Source organism: Stegostoma tigrinum, chromosome 3, assembly GCF_030684315.1.
Source record: "Stegostoma tigrinum isolate sSteTig4 chromosome 3, sSteTig4.hap1, whole genome shotgun sequence".
Classification (NCBI taxonomy): Eukaryota; Metazoa; Chordata; class Chondrichthyes; order Orectolobiformes; family Stegostomatidae; genus Stegostoma; species Stegostoma tigrinum.
Genome location: NC_081356.1, coordinates 130,016,181 through 130,033,836, shown reverse-complemented (window position 1 = coordinate 130,033,836; position 17,656 = coordinate 130,016,181). Strand labels below are relative to the sequence as shown.

At 45.9% G+C, this 17,656-nt stretch overlaps 1 protein-coding gene across 6 annotated transcripts in view; it reads left to right on the top strand.

The window, feature by feature from the left end:
- The window catches only part of add1 (adducin 1 (alpha)), a 194,718-nt gene that overhangs the window by 108,395 nt on the left and 68,667 nt on the right, over positions 1–17,656 (top strand). For 4 of the 6 annotated variants that reach the window (XM_059644900.1, XM_059644896.1, XM_059644901.1 and 1 more), the window contains exons 9-10: positions 10,154–10,330; positions 16,613–16,966. In XM_059644900.1, the coding sequence (XP_059500883.1) occupies positions 10,154–10,330; positions 16,613–16,966 (531 nt within the window). The remainder of the gene's footprint in view (positions 1–10,153; positions 10,331–16,612; positions 16,967–17,656) is intronic. The other 2 variants (XM_048526896.2, XM_059644899.1) reach the window with 1 other exon arrangement.

Below are 17,656 nucleotides of genomic sequence, written 5' to 3'. Positions count from 1 at the left end.
ATAGGTGGTCCCCCGCCGCGGGCATGCCCTATAGAGGTGGCCCGCTTCCCCGCAAAGGTTGCAGCTTTTTTCTTGTGGGCAATCCTTTGTTAGGTGTCCCTCCTCCCTGCAGTTCCTGCAGATAGTGGCTTTGCAGTCGGCCGCCACATGACCTGACCTCCCACAGGCATGGCAGACTTAGGTTGCCCTGCATAGGTCAGGTAGCCCTTGCTCCCGCCGATCGCAAAGCTGGACGGTGGGTGTACAATATTCCAGTCCGCGCCCATCCTCAGCGTCACCTTGACCTGCCTCTTACTGGTCCAGATGCCAAAGGGGTCCATGATGTTGGTTAGGTCCCCTTCCACCTTCACGTACCCTCCAAGGAAGGTCAGGACATCAACTACTGGCATATGCGGGTTGTACATGTGTACAGTCACCATACGGCTCCTCTACGCTGGCATCACGAACAGCGGGACAGCGGTCGGGACAGCGGTCGGTACAGAGAGGGGGCCCTCATCCCCTTTCTCCTTGAAAACCTCCAGGAAGCGCTCGCAAAGCTTGGCACTCCTGAAGGTTACATCGTAAAAACCTCCTCCGGGGAAATCCTGCAGGCAGTAAATGTCCGCAGCAGCGAACCCACAACAGTCCAACAGGCCCCTCTTCACAAAGAAGGTGCGGTCCACAGGTCCACCTTCTTCACGGAAACACGGATGGTGTTCCAGACCCCCTGACCTGGGGCACGAGCACTTGCTGCAACCATCGTTGCAGGTTGGCTGCTCCCCTGAACCAGCGTTAGGCCAAAGCCTGCATTAAGATCCACCGGTTGCAAGGGTGCACAGCCAACCCGACGTCTTCCTTCCACCTCCAACACAGCACTCTCCTCCTCTCGGTCCACAAGAGAGTGGGTCTTTATTTTGTTCCGGATGTAAGCTGGTTCACTGAGCTGGAAGGTTTTTTCCCAGATGTTTTGTCACCATTCTAGGTAACATCATCAGTGAGCCTCTGGTGAAGCACTGGTGTTATGTCCCGCTTTCTGTTTATCAGTTTAGGTTTCCTTGGGTTGGTGATGTCATTTCCTGCATTTGGTGATGTCATTTCCTGCTTTTTTTCTCAGAGGATGGTAGATTGATTTGGAGCCAATGTGTTTGTTGATGGAGTTCTGGTTGGAATGCCATGCTTCTAGGAATTCTCGTGCGTGTCTCTGTTTGGCTTGTCCTAGGATGAATGGGTTGTCGCAATCAAAGTGGTGTCCTTCCTCATCTGTATGTAAGGATACTAGTGATAGTGGGTCATGTCTTTTTGTGGCTAGTTGATGTTCGTGTATCCTGGTGGCTAGCTTTCTGCCAGTTCGTCCAATGTAGTGTTTGTCACAGTTCTTGCAAGGTATTTTGTAAATGACGTTTGTTTTGCTTGTTGTCTGTGTAGGGTCGTTTAAGTTCATTAGCTGCTGTTTTAGTGTGTTGGTGGGTTTGTGGGCTACCATGATGCCAAGAGGTCTGAGTAGTCTGGCAGTCATTTCCGAAATGTCTTTGATGTAGGGGAGAGTGGTTATGGTTTCTGGGCACGTTTTGTCTGTTTGTTTGGGTTTGTTGCTGAGAAATCGGCAGACTGTGTTCATTGGCTACCCGTTCTTTTTGAATGTGCTGTACAGGTGATTTTCTTCTGCTCTTCGTAGTTCGTCTGTGCTGCAGTGTGTGGTGGCTCATTGAAATAATGTTCTAATGCAGCTTCGTTTGTGGGTGTTGGGATGGTTGCTTCTGTAAAACCAAAAGAACTGCAGATGCTGTACATCAGGAACAAAAACAAAGTTGCTGAAAAGACAGAGTTAACGTTTCGGGTCGGGTGACCCTCCCTCAAGTTCTGAGGAAGGGTCACTGGACCCGAAACGTTAACTCTGTTTTCTCCTGCACAGTTGCTGCCAGACCTGCTGAGCTTTTCCAGCAACTTTGATTTTGTTTTTATAGCTAGGGAAATGTTAGCGCGTATGCAGAAGATAGGATGGGGGGGAAGAGGCTAAGGAGTAAACGATAGTTGGGAATAGAGCCAAAGAGAGAGAGAACAGTTGGACAGACAAAGGAATTGATAACAATCTGGCTAGGAGGGTGAAAAACTGTGAATGCGAACTGTTAGTGACTGATATTAGGTAATGTGCAATGCCCCACCACGGCACATCAGGGCATTGTATCAACAACAGTAACTGACCTCATTTCATGGGTGATCTGCACCCTTCTCCACTGCCTCCAAGCTGATAGGCCACCAGCCCTGCAAAGCTTGCTTCTACCTTCTTCCGAAAATACACAAACAGGATCACCTGGGCAGACCTGTTGTTTCAGCCTGCTCCTGCCCTACTGAATTCACCTCTTCCTACCTTGACTCAGTTGTTTCTCCCCTGATCCAGTCCCAACCCACATACGTCGTGATTCCTCTGACATTTTACGCCAGTTTCAGAATTCCAGTTTGCAGGTTGCAGCTACCTCCTCTTTACCATGGGTATGCAGTCCCTTTATACGGCCATTCCCCACCGGGATGATGTTTGGGCTCTCTGCTTCTTCATGGAGCAAAGATCTGAACTGTCCCCAGTCACCACCACCCTCCTCCTCCTGGCCAAGCTTGCCCTCACCTCAGCAACTTCTCTCATTTTTTTCAGGCCAGAGGGTTGGCCATGGGTTATATAGGCACATAGGCGCTGTTATGCCTGTCTCTTAGTGGGGTACATGGAACATTCCTTGTTCCAGTCCTATTCCGGCCAGCACCTACAACTCTTAAGGTTTTTTACTAGATCTGTAGCTCGGGTTGTGGGTGTTGAATTTTTCTTCCTCTTGGTGTAGCTCCGTATTGCTGCAATGTGTTGTTTCCCTTTTAAATAGAGTTCGCATGCGGCTTTGTTTGTGTGCGCTGGAACAGTTACTATTGAAGTTCAATACCTGGTCTGCGTGTGTAGCTTTTCAGTGTACATTCGTTTGCAGTTCCCCATTTGTCTTGCACTCTACCGTGACTCCCAGGAATGGTAGCTGTTTGTTCTTCTTCTCCTCTCTGGTGAATCTTATTTCGGTGAGGGTGTTGTTTATAAGTTTGTGTGTCTTCACTAATTTGGTCCGTTTAATGATGACAGTGGTGTTATCTACGTAGCGTATCCACAGTTTAGGTTGGATTTGCAGAAGCATGATCCTTTCCAATCTTTGCATCAATGCTTCTGTCCCATTGAATTGCTTGTATGTTTGGCTGTTGATGGTGAAGTGGGTGGCCAGGGTATAGGTCCAGTAGTTTGGACGTCATGGTAGAGTGCAAGACAAATGGGGAACTGCAAACGAATGTACACCGAAAAGCCACACACACAGACCAGGTATTGAACTTCAATAGTAACTATCCCAGCACACACAAACGAAGCTACGTGCGAACACTATTTAAAAGGGCAACAACGCGGAACTACGCCAAGAGGAAGAAGAATGCCTCTTCCAAATGCTCAATCCAAAGAACTGGGTCAGAAGATGCCTACAAGAACAACATCAGAAAGATTCTACATGCCCAGCACACTTATCACACTACCCTACATCAGGAACACGTCAGAACTCACCACAAGACTCCAATGACCACTGGGCATCAGAGTGGCACACAAGCCCATGTCAACCCTATGACAATTGCTCACCTGAACTAAAGACCCACTCCCTGCCATGGACAGAACCAATGTTATCTACAAAGTCCCCTGCAGAGACTGCGAGAAACACTACATCGGACAAACAGGAAGGAAAGTAACAACAAGAGTACATGAACACCACCTGGCTGCAAAAAGACACAACCAATACTCACTCATTTCAGTCCACATGGACAAGGAGAACCACGACTTTGACAGGGACAACACCAAGATCCTGGGACAGGCTAGGCAGAGACAAGCATGAGAATTCTTAGAGGCATGGCACTCCACGAAGCTTGCTATTAATAAACACATTGAACTCGACCCCATATACATTCCACTGCGAAGGAAAACCAGAAGTGAGGCAATCCATCTCAACAGACCCCAGAGTTTAAAAACCAGGCAGGAAAACGCACCAACGCTTCTTTTGAGGCAGCACTGAGGATGTTACCAAGCATGGTAACGAAACGTCTGCAAAACAACAAACCAGCTCGGCGAGCCAACCAACCTCAAGCACCTACAACTCTTACTTTGCTCTCTTGTCGGGATTTGGAAAAGTTAATTGATTCCACTTCCAATTTTCACCCTGCCCTGTCTTTCACCTGGTCTATCTCTGACTCCTCTCTGCCCTTCTTCAACATCTCTGTTTCCATTTCTGGAAATTGCTGGCCACTGATCTCCAGTTTAACCCCACACACCTCCCACAGCTGCCTGGACGATACTTAATCACACCCTGCTTCCTGTGAAGACTCCATTCCATTCTCTCATACCTCCATCTCCATTGCTTATGTTCAGAAGAGGCCAACTTTGACAAGGGAGCTTCTGAAATGTCCACCTTCTTCCAAAACCGAGGATTCCCCAGCAACGATGTCGACAGGGCCCTCAACCAAGTTGGGCCCATCTCCTGCATTTCCACCCTCACCCCCTCACTTCCCTCCTGCAACAGCAACAGGGTCCCATCCACATCCACATCCAGAAGATCATCAGGTGCAATTTCTGACACTTCCAGCAAGATTAGATTAGATTATATTACTTACAGTGTGGAAACAGGCCCTTCGGCCCAACAAGTCCACACCGCCCCTTGAAGCATCCCACCCAGACCCATCCCCTACCACCACCAGACACATTTCTCTCCCCTCCTTTGTCCGCCGTTTGTAGGGACCATTCCCTCCAGGACATGCTGGTCCCCTCTTCTTTCGCTCTGAACAACCCCCACAGCCCCACGGCTCCTTCCACTGCAACCACTGAGGCTGTAACACCTACTCATTTACCTCCTCCGTCCTCAATATCCAAAGGCCTAAACATACCCTCCATGTGAAGCAACACTTCACTTGCACATCCCACAATCTAGTCTACTGCATGAGCTACTCACAATATGGCCTCCTCTACATTGGGAAAACGATGCTTAGAGTGGGTAACTGCTTCACAGAACTCCTGTGTTCCGCCCTCAAAAAAGACGCTGAGCTTCCAGTTGCCTGCCACTTTAACACAACACCCTTCTTCCTGACTGACATCTTTGTCTCAGGTTTGTGGCAGTGTTCCAGCGAACCTCAGTGCAAGCTGGAAGAATAATACCTCATCTTCCGCTCGGGGACCCTGCAGCCTTTTGGACTCCATATCGAGTTCAGTAATTTTCGAGCCTGAACTCTTCCATGTCCTAGCCCCTACCCCACACATCAGGCCTTGTTATCACGTAGTCTGCCATTACACACCACCTATTGTTAGTCACTAACAGTCCCCATTAACAGCCAGACAATGTCCTAGCCAGATCGTTATCAACTCTTTTATCTGCCCAATTGTTGTTCTTTCTTTGGGCTCTATTCCCACCTATCATTTACTCCTTGCCCCCTCCGCCCCACCCTATCTTTTGCATATAAAAACATAGAAACAAAGAAAATAGGAGCAGGAGGAGGCCATTTGGCCCTTCGAGCCAGTTCCACCATTCTTCACGATCATGGCTGATCATCCAACTCAACAGCCGAGTCCTACTTTCTCCCAGCAACCTTTCATCCCATTTGTCCCGAGTGCTATATCTAGTCGCCTCTTGAATACATTCAGTTTCTTAGATACATTTTCCTAGCTACCAGCAGTTCTGAGAAAGGGCCACTGGATCCAAAATGTTAACTCTGATTTTATTTCTTCACAGATGCTACCAGATTTGCTAAGCTTTTCCAGAAACTTCTGTTTTTGTTCCCAGTGATTCCAGTTTTGTAAGGGCTTCTAGATGCCACGCACGGTTGAATGCAGCCTTGATGTCAAGGGATTGTCATTCTCATCTCACCTCTATAATTCAGATCTTTTGTCCATGTTTGAACCAAGGCTGTACTGAGGTCAGGAGCTGAAAAACCCTAGCGGGAGCCATATTGGGCATCAGTGAACATGTCATACACAGTCAGCATGTGCTGTGTACAGTGATGACACCTTCTGTCACTTTGCTGATGATTGATAGTAGACTGATTGGACAATAATTGGCTGTGTCAGATTTTTCCTGTCCTTTGCATACAAGACATACTCCAGCAATTTTCCACACTGCCAGTGTTGTAGCTGTGCTGGAAGAGCTTGGCTACAGCAGTGGCAAGTCCTGGGGCACTGCCTGTGATGTTGGAAACCAATGGAATAGCTGAGATAGGTCATCCATCTCAGCCCTTCTGCTGAAGATTCTTGTGAATGGTTCAGCATTATGCTTTGCACTTGTTGGGTTCTTCTGTCATTGTGGATGGGGATATTTGTGGAGCCACTGCTGCCTCAAGTGAGTTGTTTAATTGTCCACCAACATCCTAACTGAGTATGGCAGGACTGCAGAGCTTACGTCTGATCCATTGATTGTGGGATTGCTTAGCTCTATCACCTGCTGCTTTTGCTGTTTGGCATACAAATCGTCCTGCTTGCTTCATGAGGATGGTGCCTTATTTTTTGGGTGTACCTGCTCTTCTGGCATGCTTTCTGGCACTCTCCATTGAACCTGGGTTGATCCCCTGGCTTGATAGCAATGGTTAAGTGTGGAATACGCTGCACCATGATGTTGAAGATTGTGCTGGATAGCCCACAGTGCCTCATAGATGCTAAACCTTGACTTGCTAGGTCTGTTCAAAGTCTGTCTCATTTCATATGGTGATAGTGCCATACAGTACAATGAAGGTTATTCTCAATATGAAGGCACGACTTTGTCTCCACAAGGATTATCTGGTGGTTGTTCTTAATGATACTATCAAGGACAGATGCATCTGCTGCTGGTAGATTGGCAAGGATGAGGGCAAGTTTATCCCCTCGGTTCCTTCACCACCTATGTAGACCCAGTCTGGCAGCTTTGTTCTTTAGGGCCTGACCAGCTTGACCAGTAGTGCTGTTGCTAAGCCATGCTTAGTGGCGCACGTTGAAATCCCCACCCAGAGTTTATTTTGCATCCTTGCCACCCTTATTGCTTCCCCCAAGTTCATTTTAACAGGGGGAGTATTGATTCATCAGCTGAGAGAGAACAGAACATTGTTACCAGCAGGAGGTTTCCTCATGCATGATTAACCTGAAGCCATGAGACTTAATGGGGTCTGGAGTGGCTTGCCAAGCCATTTTAGAGGGCAGTTGCTTGTAGGCCAGACTGAGTGAGGATGTAGATTTCCACCCCTGAAGGACATTCGTGAGTCAGATAGGTTTTTCTGACAATTGGCAATAATCTGAAGAGTCTACTGATCAACAAACATCAGTAAATTCTTAATTCCAGATATTATTCATTGAATTCAAGTTCCACTATCTACTGTGGCAGGATTCAAACACAGGCCCCAGAATATTAGCCGAGTTTCTGCCTTAATTGCCTAGCAGTAAAACCACTATGCCAACAACTGCCTTTAATTACAAATGACCTCAATCTGCATGTAGATTGAGCAAATCAAATCAATAGCAACACCCTGAAGGGGAGATTATTGGAGGTTAGTTTTATGAATCAACATGTTGAGGAATTAGATGGAGAAAAAGACATCCTGGACTTTGTGTTGTGTAATGACGAAGGACGAATTGACAGTCTCGTTGTGTTAGGCCTTAAGGAAGAGTGACCACAGTAGAATAAAGTGAATTAAGATGGAGAGTGATGTAGTTGTTTCAGAGACTAGGGGTTTCAATTTAAATAAAGGAAATTACAGTGGAATGAAATGCGAGCTTGCTATGATAAATTCAGCATCATTATTTAAAGGGATAATGGTAGCTAGGCAGTGACAAACCTTTAAAGTGTGCTTAGATGATCAGCAAAGGTTGTTGGTCTAATCTTCTATTAAATTAAAACTGGAAATGCGGCCAGATCATAATGCAGCAAGTGAAATTAAGAAAAGTGCTAATCCAAGGATGAGGCTTTCAGATTGGCCAAAAATCCAACAGACTTTAGGATTGGGGACAGTCTAGATTCTGTCAAAGAGAGACTGAGTGGGAGAGCAGAGTACAAGAGTAAGCTTGCAGGGTAGAGCAAATGGATAGTAAAAGCTTCTATAGGTTCATGAAGAGAAAAAGATTGGTAACGACAAGTACAGGTCCCCCATGGTCAGAATCCGAGGGAGATTGAAAATAGGGAACGAAAAAATGGCAGACCAATTAAATTAATATTTTAGTTCTGTCTTCACAAAAGCAGATACAGAGATGATTCCCTTAAAGCCACTCACCATTCTCACTTGGAAATATATCACCATTCCTTCACTGGCCATGGGTCAAAATCCTGGATTTCCCTCCCTAAGGGCATTGGGGATCTACTATAGCACACAGACTGTGGCAGTTCAAGAAGGCAGCTCACTACCACCACTTCAAGGGCAACTAGGGATGGGTAATTAAAGCTGGCCAGCCAGTGATGCCCATGTCCCACAAATGATTTTTTTTAATCCCAAATATGTAGGGGCAGCGTTTGGCCTAATGAGAAAGAGGACCTGAAAGAAATTAATATTATCTTCCCCAACACCATTTCCCTAATAATGGCAGATAAATCCCCAGGGCTTGATAAGTTTCATCCCAGAGTACCTGAGGCATTGGCCCTAGAAATAGAAAATGTGCTAGTTGTCATCTTCCAAAATTCAGTAAACTCTGGAAAAGTTTATTTGGATTGGAGGGTAGCTAATGTAACTCCATTATTTAAGAAGGGAGGCAGAGAGAAAACAGTATATAGATCAGTTAGCTTGACATCAGTAGTGGGGAAATATGCTACAGTTAGTGTAAAAGATTTAATAGCAGAGTACTTGGAAGATAGCGACAAGATCGGACATGGCGTGGATTTACAAAGGGGAAGTTGTGCTTGACAAATCTGCTGGAATTTTTTGAGGATGTACCTAATTGAGTGATGAGGTGGGGTCAGTGGGTGCGTTTACTTGGATTTTCAAAAGATTTTTGATAATGTCCCATACGAGATCATTGAAAATTAAATGGTTTTGGGGTCATGTAGGAATAAATGGATCAATTTCTGAGTGGCTTTTCATGATATGCCTATTTACAATATATATTAAATCAGGAAACTATGTCATATTTCCCAGTTTTGGGTGACACAAAGCTGAATGGGAGGGTATGCTGTGAGGAGCATGCAGAGAAGTTTGAATGCCATTTAGGCAAGTTAAGTTAGTGGGCAAATATGTGGCAGATGTGGTATGATGTGGATACATATGTGGTAGGTAGATTATGATTTGAATGGTGATAGAGTGAGAAATGGGGAGGTACAATGAGATATGAGTGTCCTCACAGACGTTAGGAGAGTAAGCATGCAGGTGCAGCAGGCGGTGAATAAGGTAACTGATATGTTGATCTTCGCAGCGAAATGATTTGAGCACAGTAGCAGGAATGTCTTGCTGTGACTGTACAGGGCACTGGTGTGACCCCACCCGGAGTATTTTCTTTTGCCTTTTTGATCTTATCTGCAGAAGAATATTCTGGCTATTGAGGGGATACAGTAAAGTTTTCCCAGACTGATTCCTGGATGCCAGGACAGATGTAGAGGGAGAAACTGGATATTCAGAGTTTAAAAGAATGCTGTAGAATTTCATTGAAACCTACAAAGTTATAATAGCTAAACAGGATAGATGCAGGAAGGATGTCCTCTGACCGGAGAGTCCAGAATCAGGGGTCACAGCCTATGAATGCAGGGTAGACTTTTTAGGACAGTGTCCTGCATGATTGAATCTTAACCCTTGCAGTTACTCCTTCTCATAATACAAGGTAAGTTTCCACTGGCATTCCTACACATTTCCTATTATCTGTATAATAAACTTCTGAAAATGATGTGCTAGGACTCCTACATCCCTCTGCGTTTCAGAGCTCTGCAATCTCTCACCATTTAGATAACATGCTTGTTGTTTATTCTTACTGCCGAAGCGGACAATTTCATTTTCACATGTTATATTCATTTGCCAGATCTTCACCCACTCACTTTACCTACCTACCTTCCTCTCCTCTACCCTCCTTGTGTCTTCTTCACAACTTGTGTCCAGAAGACGTAAGTATGTCCAGAAGAGTTAGCATCGATAATAGTGAAGGAACACTTTCAGAATTTCTGTTATTAAAATTTAAATACTGTTGTGTTTCTAGGTTCGTACAATGGCCAGTGCTGGAGGGCCTGACAATTTGATTCTGCTGGATCCTGTAAAATACAAAGCCAAGTCTCGCTGTCCTGAATCTTCAGGGGGTGATGAAAATAGTTCACATCCCAAATGGCTGACTGGGGAGCAAGAATTTGAAGCTATAATGAGAATGTTGGATAACCTGGTAAGCCCAGTAAGGGAAAGCTTCTGAATTTTCAGGAGAATGATAGATGATGGTTTGGTGACTTAGTTAAACCGAGACTGTTTCAAGTAAAGATTCATTCCTTGTGTTTCTGTGATATACCATTTCTGCAAAAAGGCACTATTATAAATCAAGTTATTGCACTTCCAGAGGAATCCTAATTAGCAGTATGCAGTTTTGAAAATTCAGAGTAGTGTATTAGAATATTTAGTCAGGCAGAGATTTCATTCCTGAGGGTGTCTGCTACTTGACTCTGTTCATATTGGCATATTATTCATATTAGGTTTTTGTTCTTGGAAGCATTCACTTCTGTGCTTGTAAAGTTGTGTTGTCTAGATTGGAGAATACAATAGTAAGTAGTGCAGCGGTTATGTTACTGAACTAATAATTCAGGGGGCCAACTCTGGGAATGATGGTACAGTAGTAATGGTACTGAATTGGTATTCAGAAGCCCAGGAAAATACTCTTGAGACATAGATTCAGATTCCACGGTTGCAGCTGGTGTAAAGCTGAAGTTTAAAGGCTTGTCTCCGTAATTGTGACCATGAGCCATCATTGTTATAAAAACCCATCTGATTCACCAACGTAATGAAATGTGAGGCTGGATGAACACAGCAGGCCCAGCAGCATCTCAGGAGCACAAAAGCTGACGTTTCGGGCCTAGACCCTTCATCGAGTCCTGAAACTGATTCACCAACGTCCTTTTCAGGGACAAAAACAGAAGTTGCTGCAAAAGCTCAACAGGTCTGGCAGCATCTATGAAGAAAAATCAGAGTTACAGTTTCAGGTCCAACGACCCATCCTTGGAACTGATGGTAGCTAGGAAAATGTTGGTTTATTTGCAAAAGATAGGGTGGAGGGAGAGGGTAAGAACTAAATGATAGGTGGGGATAGAATCCAAAGAGAGACAAGAACAGTTGAACAGACAAAGGAGTTGAAAACAATCTAGCTAGGATGTTGTCTGGATGTATGGGGACAGTTAGTGACTGACAATAGGTAGTGCATAATGGCTGACTATGTGATAACAAGTCCTGGTGCATAGGTTAAGGGGCTAGGACATGGGAGAGTTCAGGCTCTAAACTTATTGAACCTGACATTGAGTCTGGAGGGCTGCAGGGACCCCCGGTGGAAAATGAGGTGATGTTCCTCCAGCTCTGCTGGAACATTGCAGCAAGTCTGAAATAGAAATGTTGGCCAGGAAACAGGGTGATATGTTAAAGTGACAAGCAACTGGAAGCTCAGGGTTTATTTTTTGCAGGCAGAACATAGATGTTCTGCGAAGTGGTCATCCAGTCTACACTTTGTTTCCCTAATGTAGAGGAGACCACATTGTCAGCAGTGAATGCAGTAGACCAGATTGTGGGATGTGCAGGTACCGGGGATGGAGGAGGTAAATAAGCAGGTGTTACACCTTCGGCAGTTACACAGGAAGGTGCTGAGGGGGTTATTCAGAGCAAAAGAAGATTGGACCAGGTTGTCCCAGAGGGAATGGTCCCTGGGGAAGGTGGAGAAGGGAGGGGAGAGGAAAACATGTCTGGTGGTGGCATCTCGCTATAGGTGGCAGAAACAGTGCCCGATGATCTTCTAGATGTGTATGCTGGTGGGGTGGTAGCTAAGGACAAGGGGATACCCATCACAGTCATGGGAGGGAAGGGTGGGGGTGTAAGTGGAAGTGCAGGAGATGAGTCGGACTTGGTTGAGGGCACTGTCGATGGTGGTGCTGGGGAATCACCAGTTGAGGAAGAAGGTGGACATTTCAGAGGCTCCCTTGTCAAAGCTGGCCTCCTCTGAATGTAGGTCAGAAATCACATGACACCAGGTTATAGTCCTAACATGCTTATTTGAAAACACAAACTTTCAGAGTCGTACTCCTCCAGGTGTTAGTGAGAGAAATCAAAGGGTCACACCACTGATGAGGATGTACTAAACAAACCTGAGATACTGTTACATCTTTAATCAGTTTGAGGGTTTTAATTGATTAATATATATATGTAAATCCCTAAATTCCTTTGAAGTCACTGTCCTGAGAGAACTGTTTATTAGTTTAACGGAGAGGTGACATTTTAGATCAGACAATATGCGTAAGGTGTGAGGCCTTCTTTAGACAATAAAATGTGAGGCTGGATGAACACAGCAGGCCCAGCAGCATCTCAGGAGCACAAAAGATGACGTTTCGGGCCTAGACCCTTCATCAGAGACGGGGATGGGGTGAGGGAACTGGAATAAATAGGGAGAGAGGGGGAGGCGGACCGAAGATGGAGAGAAAAGAAGATAGGTGGAGAGGAGAGTATAGGTGGGGAGGTAGGGAGGGGATAGGTCAGTCCAGGAAGGACGGACAGGTCAAGGAGGGGGGATGAGGTTAGTAGGTAGGAGATGGAGGTGCGGCTTGGGGTGGGAGGAAGGGATGGGTGAGAGGAAGAACAGGTTAGGGAGGCAGAGACAGGTTGGACTGGTTTTGGGATGCAGTGGGGGGAGGGGACAAACTGGGCTGGTTTTGGGATGCGGTGGGGGAAGGAGAGATTTTGAAGCTGGTGAAGTCCACATTGATACCATTGGGCTGCAGGGTTCCCAAGCGGAATATGCGTTGCTGTTCCTGCAACCTTCGGGTGGCATCATTGTGGCACTGCAGGAGGCCCATGATGGACATGTCATCTAAAGAATGGGAGGGGGAGTGGAAATGGTTTGCGACTGGGAGGTGCAGTTATTTATTGCGAACCGAGCGGAGGTGTTCTGCAAAGCGGTCCCCAAGCCTCCGCTTGGTTTCCCCAATGTAGAGGAAGCCACACCGGGTACAGTGGATGCAGTATACCGCATTGGCAGATGTGCAGGTGAACCTCTGCTTAATGTGGAATGTCATCTTTGGGCCTGGAATAGGGGTGAGGGAGGAGGTGTGGGGCCAAGTGTAGCATTTCCTGCGGTTGCAGGGGAAGATGTTGAGTATGGTGGGGTTGGAGGGCAGTGTGGAGCGAACAAGGGAGTCACGGAGAGAGTGGTCTCTCCGGAAAGCAGACAAGGGTGGGGATGGAAGAATGTCTTGTGTGGTGGGGTCAGATTGTAGATGGCGGAAGAGTCGGAGGATGATGCGTTGTATCCGGAGGTTGGTGGGGTGGTGTGTGAGAACGAGGGGGATCCTCTTTGGGCAGTTGTGGCGGGGGCAGGGTGTGAGGGATGTGTTGCGGGAAATGCGGGAGACGCAGTCAAGGGCGTTCTCGACCACTGTGGGAGGAAAGTTGCGGTCCTGGAAGAGCTCAGACATCTGGGATGTGCACCACCCAAGACATTTTTCCATCCCCACCCTTGTCTACTTTCCGGAGAGACCACTGTCTCCGTGACTCCCTTGTTCGGTCCACACTGCCCTACAACCCCACCACACCCGGCACCTTCCCCTGCGACCGCAGGAAATGCTACACTTGCCCCCACACCTCCTCCCTCACCCCTATCCCAGGCCCCAAGATGACTTTCCACATTAAGCAGAGGTTCACCTGCACATCTGCCAATGTGGTATACTGCATCCACTGTACCCGGTGTGTCTTCCTCTACATTGGGGAAACCAAGTGGAGGCTTGGGGACCGCTTTGCAGAACACCTCAGCTCGGTTCGCAATAAACAACTGCACCTCCCAGTCGCAAACCATTTCCACTCCCCCTCCCATTCTTTAGATGACATGTCCATCATGGGCCTCCTGCAGTGCCACAATGATGACACCCGAAGGTTGCAGGAACAGCAACTCATATTCAGCTTGGGAACCCTGCGGCCCAATGGTATCAATGTGGACTTCACCAGCTTCAAAATCTCCCCTCCCCCCACCTCATCCCAAAACCAGCCCAGTTTGTCCCCTCCCCCCAATGCACCACACAACCAGCCCAGCTCTTCCCCTCCACCCACTGCATCCCAAAACCAGTCCAACCTGTCTCTGCCTCCCTAACCTGTTCTTCCTCTCACCCATCCCTTCCTCCCACCCCAAGCCGCACCTCCATCTCCTACCTACTAACCTCATCCCACCTCCTTGACCTGTCCGTCTTCCCTGGACTGACCTATCCCCTCCCTACCTCCCCACCTATACTCTCCTCTTCACCTATCTTCTTTTCTCTCCATCTTCGGTCCGCCTCCCCCTCTCTCCCTATTTATTCCAGAACCCTCATCCCATCCCCCTCTCTGCTGAAGGGCCTAGGCCAGAAACGTCAGCTTTTGTGCTCCTGAGATGCTGCTGGGCCTGCTGTGTTCATCCAGCCTCACATTTTATTACCTTGGATTCTCCAGCATCTGCAGTTCCCATTATCACAAGCCTTCTTTAGAATCTGTTTGTGTTTTGGTTTGGAGTCAGACTGGTTTTATTTCTAAATCAGGAATTTATTAAACACCATATTGACTAGCTGTCTATAAATAGTGTGTGTGTGTGTGTATGTGAGTGTAAGTGTGTGAGTGAGAGAGAGAAGGGGGTGTAGAGAGAGTGTGCGCGCGGAGGAACTGAGAGAATGGAATGGAATGGAATCTTTACAGGAAGCAGAGAGCGAGGATGTATAATCCAGGTAGCTGTGGGAGTAGGTGGTTTTATTGTGGATATTAGTGGCTAGTCTCTCCCCAGAAATGGAAACAGATGTCGAGGAAGGGAAGGGAGAACTCAGATAGACTAAGTGAAAGTAAGGGCAGGGTAGAAATCGGAAGCAAAATTGATGAACTTTTCCAATTCTGGATGAAACAGGGAAGCAGCACAGATGATATTATGGATATATCGGTAGGGGGCAGAATAGGACTAAAACAAGGAATGTTCATGTACCCCACAAAGAAGCTAGCATAACTGGGGCCCTTGCAGGTACCCATGGCAACCACTCTGACTTGAAGAAAATTAGAGGAGTTTAAAGACAAGTTGTTGAGGGGAAGTAATTTTGCTGTCCTTACCTAGTCTGGCTGACACTTGATGCCAAACATACAGCAATGTAACTGACTCTTAACTGGCCTGTGAAACTCAGTAACAAAAACAGAAATTGCTGGAAAATGTAAGCTGGCAGTATCTGTAGAGACAAATCAGTTAACATTTCAGGTCCAGTGTCCCTTCTTCAGAACTCACTGGACTTGGTCTCCTCAAGCATTGTGCAGTGGTCATCCTTGCTGATAACTGTCACAAACAGATGCAATGCACCCAGCAGATTGGCAATGATGAGATCAAGTATGTTTTTCCCTTGTTGGTCCCCTCATCACCTGCTGTAGATTCAGTCTAGCAGCTTTGTCCTTTAGGACCCAAGCGACCCAAAACCTAAACTCTGACTTCACTCCACATGCACTGTCAGACCAGAGATATTACAGCAAATTCTGTTCTTGTTTCTGATTTCCAGCATCCACAGTTGTTTTGACTTTTTTTTATTCTGTGAAACTCAGTTCAGAGTCACACATGGATGGGCAGGAAATATTGGCGTTACAAATGATGCATTCGGCCAACGAAGTAAAGAAAAACAATAATTTGGAGAATGAGAGTTCAGATCTTGCCATGACAGTTTGAGTATTTAAATAGATGCCAGTATCAGTAGAAGTGATCACTTAGGGCATGCAATGGTACAGTGGTATTAAAGACTATTAATCTAGAAAGTCAGATAATGTGAGGATCTTGGTTTGAAACCCAGTACCACTTAAGTATTTGGAATTAAAAATTTGATAAAGCTACTCGTTAGCAAATTTGCGGATGTCACCAGAATTGGTGGTATAGTAGCCTGTGAACAAGGTTATCTAAGATTGCAAAGAGTTCTTAATCGATTAGGCCTGAAGAGTGGCAGATGGAGACCCCTAGGTCTCTCTTGATTCACCACATTACCCAGGGCCCGACTACTAATTGTCTAAGTCCTGTCCTTGTTTGGATTACCAAAATGCAATCACATTCATCCAAATTAAACTCCACTAGCCGTTCCTCAGGCTATTTACCCAACTGCTGAAGATCTCTTTGTAGTTTGAGATAATCTTCACTATTCACTATACCATCAATTTTGATGCCATCTGCAAACTTACTAATCATTCCTCCTATATTCTCATCCAAATCATTTTTCTAAATGACAAACAAAAGTGGACCCAATACTGAACCCTGTGGGACTCTGCTGGTCACAGGCCTCCGGTATGAAAACAACCCTGGCCAGCTCATTTAATCGTCTGTACTTTCATACATTGTTAAATTACTGGAGGCTTTCTAATACTTCGAAACACTGAAGTTCAGCATTTCTCAACAAAATACGAAGACTATATTTTCTCCTTTTACATCTGCTATTATGTCTTCTTGCAGGGTTACAGAACTGGTTATCCTTATCGTTGTCCAGCTCTGCGAGAAAAAACTAAGAATCGCAGTGATGTTGAAATCCCACCCTCTGCCACAGGTTTTACTTTCCCAGAGGACAGTGACTCTAGCTCTCGCTCCCCTCTCAAGCAAAGTTCTCAGAAACAGCAGCGGGAGAAGACAAGATGGCTGAATGCAGGCAGCACAGGCAGAGTTGATGAAGTGCCTGAAGAATCTAGGAATGGTGACAGCCCCAAATCGAAGACTAAGGTGTGGACGAACATTACACACGATCACGTGAAACCCTTGCTGCAGTCTCTCTCGTCCGGTGTCTGCGTGCCAAGCTGTATTTCCAACTGCTTGGTCTGTGCCTACCTTACTGTTCATAGTTAGATCACGTACAGCTACCTGAGGCAGATGGCATTAGAAGCTTTAGGGCAGAAATATAACAACACAATTAATGCAGTTGTGATCTTGGTTTCATCATGGCAAGTCTATCTTTTGGTCTATTACTAACTGCATGAGTACACTTTAAAAAAAAATCAAACTATTGAATCTACAGCCATCAGATTCTTTCTGATTTTGGGTGGGATGTATATAATATGAAGTGTGCGTAATCTTCTTACCCTTCTTACAGTCTTTAAAACTGCTTAAGGTTAATGTTAAAAACGTGCATGGTAATATTTAGGATTTCCTTCCATTATACATTGGTTCATGTGCAGTGTTGCTTAATTTTATAGTTTTTTAATGTGCTGTACAAAGAACAAGTGAGGCTTAGCTTAGAATAATGCTCCTTAGAGTATGTATGAAACACAGCAGCATATCATAAGAATTTTACTCTCATTTGCATAATAGATATTTTTAAGGTGTTCTAGACCCAGTATTGCATGCTTGTGCAGTGCCAAAACGTTTTTTTTTCTCATAGGCTTTAGCTCAACCTGCTAATCTGGCCCCTTATCATAGAATGCCTACAGTGTGGAAACAGGCCCTTTGGCCCAACAAGTCCACATTGAACCTCAAAGCATCCCACCCAGACTCATCCCCCTATAACCC